This window comes from Anastrepha ludens, chromosome 6, assembly GCF_028408465.1.
Source record: "Anastrepha ludens isolate Willacy chromosome 6, idAnaLude1.1, whole genome shotgun sequence".
Lineage (NCBI taxonomy): Eukaryota > Metazoa > Arthropoda > Insecta > Diptera > Tephritidae > Anastrepha > Anastrepha ludens.
The window spans coordinates 99,815,880-99,821,879 of NC_071502.1; the positions used below are offsets into that span (position 1 = coordinate 99,815,880).

Below are 6,000 nucleotides of genomic sequence, written 5' to 3' on the forward strand. Positions count from 1 at the left end.
CAGTCGCAACGTGGCCTTCGTTTGAGCACCGTATTACTGTCGATGAATAGTGAAAGTTGTACACATTTGAAAGATTTTGTAATGGAGTAAATTGAACAAAACCAAATGGAATCATCTTCGGAAGGTTAGTAAAATACGAGAAATCTTTAGTACATATCAATACCTCGACACAAAATTTTTAGCTGCAGCAATACGTAGATACATTTTTTGCAATTTTTTTTATAAAATTTGAGTTTTCAAACTGTATAGTAATACAACGCCGTCATATGCTGCTTTGAAACCTATTAAAGGTTACTCAAAAAAGTAATGGTTACTGAATAAAACAAGATTCAGCTGCTACCACTTGCTACCTTGCGACCCCGAAAACATATAAATTTACATGCATCTTGATTAAGTTCGTGAATATACGCTATTTCACGTGAGGGGGTGGCCAATAGGGGTGGAAGGGGGTGGATTTTCAAAATTTTAAGATCAAATTCGTAATCAGCGACCCCGACAACCCCCGAGTAAGAAATTTTGAATCAATTACTTAATTTTTTGAGTTTTGGCCAGCTTTTCGGGAATCGGCCACACTGTGCGCTGTGACCGACATTCTAAGCAATATTCTTTAAAAGGACAAAAGCAGTTAGTTGGTTAGATAACTAGCAGAAGCATGCAAATTTGTGTGTTGAAGCAGAAGGCTTGCTTATTTGTAAAAAATTCATTCTGTTTACACTTTGGAATATACATAGATGAGCTTAAATTTTTTTGAAAGATTTTTTGGAACTACAAATTTTGTATTTTCTTGGGCTCCACGTTTGTATTAAAAGCCCAAATCCGTAGTCGATTTGGTATATTTACCACAGCGGTACTCTTCGAGTATCTCCAATTCTATCAACTTGCAGGCTACCAGCTGGATAGCTGTGTAAATATTCACAACGACACTACGACAGCCACTGTTTGGCAATGCGAAAAACTATCAATCATTCACTTTATTTATTTGTTTATTTTTTTTACATCTATGTGCATGATGTGGCATGTGGCATGCTACTAAAATTTACAATTTACATAAATACCCGTTTATACTTAGTTCAGCGTAAATCCTTTACAGCTTCAACGCGACGTGTTTCATATGAAATACGCCAATGAATGGAAACAATAGCAACAAATTATTCTACAAATATATAAATAAAATATCACTGCGTTTTATGCTAAATCATGAATAAAAGATGGATTGTTGCAATGAATTTGCTACAGTATGCAACATGGGTGCGAGTGGCGCGTTTGTGTAAGTATATGCACATATGTATGTATATACATATACACGTACATACATGCATACATATGTAGTTGCATTGAAAATGCAGTAGTCCACAGCGCGTGATTTTAAGCGAATTTGCGTGGAAATAAATCGAATAAAAGAAATCTTTTTCAGTGGCATTAAATGGAAATCTGAATATAAAAAATTTTTTTTTTTTCAGCTATGGAATTATATGAGAGACTAACATTTTTTAAAAGAACTACTCGTAGAATTAAGCTTAAGCATATCGCAGGTTGGTAAAGGAAAAAATTGTTTTATATGAAAATATGTTTAAAAGAGAAAAGGCCTTAATTAGCCATTAAATTGGAGAAGAGGAATAAACCCAGACTAAGCGCTTGCGAAACTATCAATTGTTTCCTGTGAGGGAGTGGGCAAAGAGCTTTGATAGTCCAAATTACGGGGCACAATCAATAGGTACGACATATGGGAACCATAGGCATAATCGATTATCCCCGGTGTTAGAGGGCCGTTTGAGAAGTACCTGCAAAAATAAAAAATAATTAATTGTTCGTTATAAACCTTTTTTTATTTCTCGACATAGACTCATTTGGGCTTATAGAGTTCCATCAACGCTCTTCTAAGTTGTTGCCTCCTTCCGAATAACAGGATTTGTTCAAGTCTGAAAATTCACTTCTGCAATCACCTCCTCGTTTGAATAACATTTTTTTCCCGCTAGCCATTTCTACAAATTAGAGAACAAATACTAGCGCGAGGGATCCAAGAGAGTCAAATCTGAAGAATAGGGACGAAGTAATACAAGTTGAAACACTATTTCCATTAATTTCGCGGCCACAACTGCTGACGCGTCAGCTGATGCGTTGTCGTGATGGAAAAGGAAAACCACTCGACTTCCTCGATTCAAACGAATGCCAAACACAAGAAAATATACGGATCTGGCTGAAACTTGGTATGCATTCTTTCGAAAGATCCTACTAATTAAATATAAACTCGATGCGCGCCAGTAGTGCCATCTTTCTGACTATGCACGCACTTCTGGTACATCGGCACGACCTTGTTACATATTTTTTTGGAGGATGAAAGTAGTATTGGGTTTTCAAATAAAAGGTGTTATTTTGTGCCACACAAGCAACGAAACCGTTGATCTTTTACGGGAAAAGTTTCTGGATCGTGTTATCTCTCGAAGAAGTGATCACAATTGGCCACCGAGATTTTGTGATTTAACACCTTATGACTTTTTTCCACGTGAAAAAAGGAGATCTACGCCAACAGCCCATGGGCGATTCAAGACCTTAAAGATAGAATTCGTGAGGCTATCGAGGACATAGCGCAGCCACTTCGCAATTCGGTTACGGAAAATTTCATTAAAAAGATATTGTCCTGTAAGCGTGGCCGTGATGGTCATTTGCTTGATGTTATTTTCTACTATTAACGGCATGTCTACCTCTTTATAATGAAATAAACATCCGTTCATTTGTATTAAAAATAGCATTTTTCTTTGACATAACACCTCTGTTTGGAAAACCCTATACATAATATCTTCTCAGCTATCAGCTATCCGGTTTCGCCAGTCTTAAGTGGTACTTTTTTGCATCCATTTCCCTTGACAAAGTGCAAAAATGCATAAGAAAGTCTGAGAATTTCGCAGAGGAGCAATGAATCACCGCCAATCCTGTCTTTTCTATACCTCAAATCCTTGCTCTAGTCCATAAATGCAATGGGAAATGTTGCTTGATTATTTGGAAAATTTCCGGCCTTCCACAATTCCATTCTAAGCACCAGTTTCACGAGACACTGGTCACTGGGTGCTCGCGCAGTCAGCTGGGTGCGTGCCTGCCGTAGCTGTAACTCATCAGGCGCATAAGAAATGGTAAAGCATCTGCTCTGCAGCTGTTCTGCCATATGAAGGACTATAAAACTAGAGTGAAATGTCTGGTCTAACCTTAATTTTATAGTCTAACAGCGCTGAGTAGTGAAATAAAAGCATTGAATCGACTTAGGTTTTGAAAATCTGCAGATAAGGTTTAGTAGAAATAGGTGGTTTTTACTTTGAATGCTTAGGTAACACTTTTCTCACTGATGCGTTTCAGTTTATAGCGAGTTGAAGTAGAAGGCGGCTAAAACAGGGATGTTATCACTCCTATGGTCTAGCGTAAGTGCACTGGCTTGCCATCCCAGAGGTTGTGGGTTCGAATCCCACGTAAAGCACGTATGTAATAAATAAAAACCTTATCCTTCCAATCCTTACTCCCGCACAAAAGTCAGCGCATTACTTGCATTGTGGCTGCTAAAACACGCAAAAAATAAAAAGAAAGAGACACAGTCACACGTTGCGTCAGTGGCGCCAGCAAGAGGAAGCGGAGAATCACGGACGCGCAGACACACCAAATTTAGCGAAGTCCTCAACCATCTGTGTGATCCTTCTGGCAGAAAAATGTGAAACGCAGATGGCACTCTAAACTGTTAGAAGGTGTTGTTCCTAAGAAAGGACAACTGGGCATTCCCACTATTTAGGACGGGGTTTTTTTTGTTTTTTTTTTGTATTCATTTTTATTGTAACTAGTTAACAAAAATAAACTAACGAGCAATTTTCTTCGGTTTTTGTATAACACAATTAATATGATAGTGCTTTGCACAAAACTTGCAAAGCAATTGTTTACTGCACGAGGTGGTGCGGCTTTTTGCGTTTCAGCCTTACAAACCATTTATGTTGGTCGGTGAGGGCGGAGGCTTCGTTGTTAACATGATGAGATAGCCTATTTATACGAGATAGGGCATATTTTTTAATTACGACGGCAACCAGGGCGCGTTAGTAGCGCATCGCAAAATTTTATTCTGGAACCTTTGGATTTGAAGTATGTTGCTGGAGCTTGATCAAACCCATAGTTGTATCCCATACGTCCAAATTGGTTTTAGTATTTGCTTGTAGAGAAGTACTTTATTGTATATGGATAAAGCGGATCTTTCACCCATAACCCAATACATGTTTCTGAATTTAATGTCGAGTTCTTCTCTTTTCTTCTTTACGTGAGAACTCCATCTGAGTTTGGTGTCAAGAGTCATACCCAGATATTTAGCCGTGTTATGATACAGGATTTGCACTCCATTTATATATAGTGGAAGATATCTTATTTTATTGTACGTGAAATCAATATGAACGGATTTGGTTTCATTTAGTTTTATACGCCAAGTAACTGTCTACTCATAGATTCTGTTTTTGAAGATTTGCAATTGACTCAATTTGTGTATTTCGAACTGACAAGATAGCGGTGTCGTCTGCAAACGTTGCTATGACGCAGTTCTGATTGGTAGGCAAATCGGATGTGAAAACTAGATAAAGGATGGGCCCCAGAACGCTACCCTGTGGGACACCAACTTTAATTTCTTTCAGGTCAGAATACGTGTCGTAGTATTTAATTCGAAAGAAACGATCGGATAGATAGGATTTTAAAATGTTATAATATTGAATTGGTAATAGCTTTTTTATTTTGTTGAGAAGGCCATCGTGACATACCTTACCGAAAGCCTTGGATACATCTAGGAAGACAGCCGAGCACATTTTTTTCTTTTCGAAGGCATTTTCTATAACTTGAGTTAGCCTGTGAATTTGATCGATTGTCGAATGTTTTGGGCGAAAGCCAAATTGATGCGCTGGTATCAGATTCCTCTGCTCAATAATATTGTTAAGGCGTTTGGCAAGTAGATTTTCCAATAGTTTTGACAAAATGGGTAGGAGAGATATAGACCGATATGATGAGACGTCGTGTGCTGGCTTTCCTGGCTTGTTGACCATGATCACCTCGGCAGTTTTCCAGAATATAGGGATGTGTTTCAATCTGAAGATAGCATTCATAATTTTGGTTAATTTAATTAGAGTAATTGGTGCGAGTTGTTTTAGGATTTCCCCGGAGATGAGGTCAAAGCCAGGTGCCTTTTTGGGTTTTATTTTTTTTATTTCATTCCATCACTCAGAATCCATTACTGTTCCTCCAGTGTTGAGGTAACATGATTCCATTTCAGCCGCTCTTGATACGTCGTATGGCTTGAAGATATTTTCAAGGTACTCGGAAAAGGTATTAGCTTTCTCTAAATTGGTGTTTGCCCATGTGGTATCTGTTTTTCTTATTGCTGGATATTGTATAGCTGGTTGTGAAAATCTTTTTGCGCATTTCCAAAGTGAGAAATGGGTGTTGTGTTCATTTGTTAGCCCTTTTAGGTAATCACTATGAGAGCTCTTTTTGAAAGCCTTTATCTTTTTAGAGAGTTCTTTTGTTATTTTATTTAAAGTAATTTTATCAGGTGGGGATCTGGATTGCTGCCATCGTCGGCGTGCTTTGCGTTTTTCTCTAACCATTTCTTTTATTTCTCTAGTGTACTTATGTCCCGCTGAGATAGTTCTTATAACTGGGGTAGTGCGCCACGCTGCGCATTGTACGCTGTTTGACAAGTTCAATACTTCATCGTCAAGAGCCTCATTACTATTTATTTTTGGATTGTCTTTAGCATCCGACAGTATCTTTCTAAAGTAATCCCAGTCAGTGTATTTATTCGTTAGTGTAAATTGTTGTTCCTTGGTAATTACACTTTTATGTATTGTTAAATATATTGGAGAATGGTCCGAGTTTAAATCTAGTCCACTTTCTATGCGCATATATTCTGAAGAAAAATTTCTGGTTATGAAGAAGTCTATAAGATCAGGCATCTTCTGTGGATCTGTTGGCCAATACGTTGGTGCTCCAATA

General features: G+C 37.9%; 1 protein-coding gene across 1 annotated transcript in view; it reads right to left on the bottom strand.

Annotated features, from left to right (window-relative positions):
- Positions 1-5,051, bottom strand: part of LOC128867194 (uncharacterized) — an 85,485-nt gene extending 80,434 nt beyond the window's left edge. Inside the window, exon 1 of the mRNA XM_054108296.1 lies at positions 4,773-5,051. Coding sequence (XP_053964271.1) covers positions 4,773-5,051 — 279 coding nt within the window. The remainder of the gene's footprint in view (positions 1-4,772) is intronic.
- Positions 5,052-6,000: the final 949 nt, after the last annotated feature.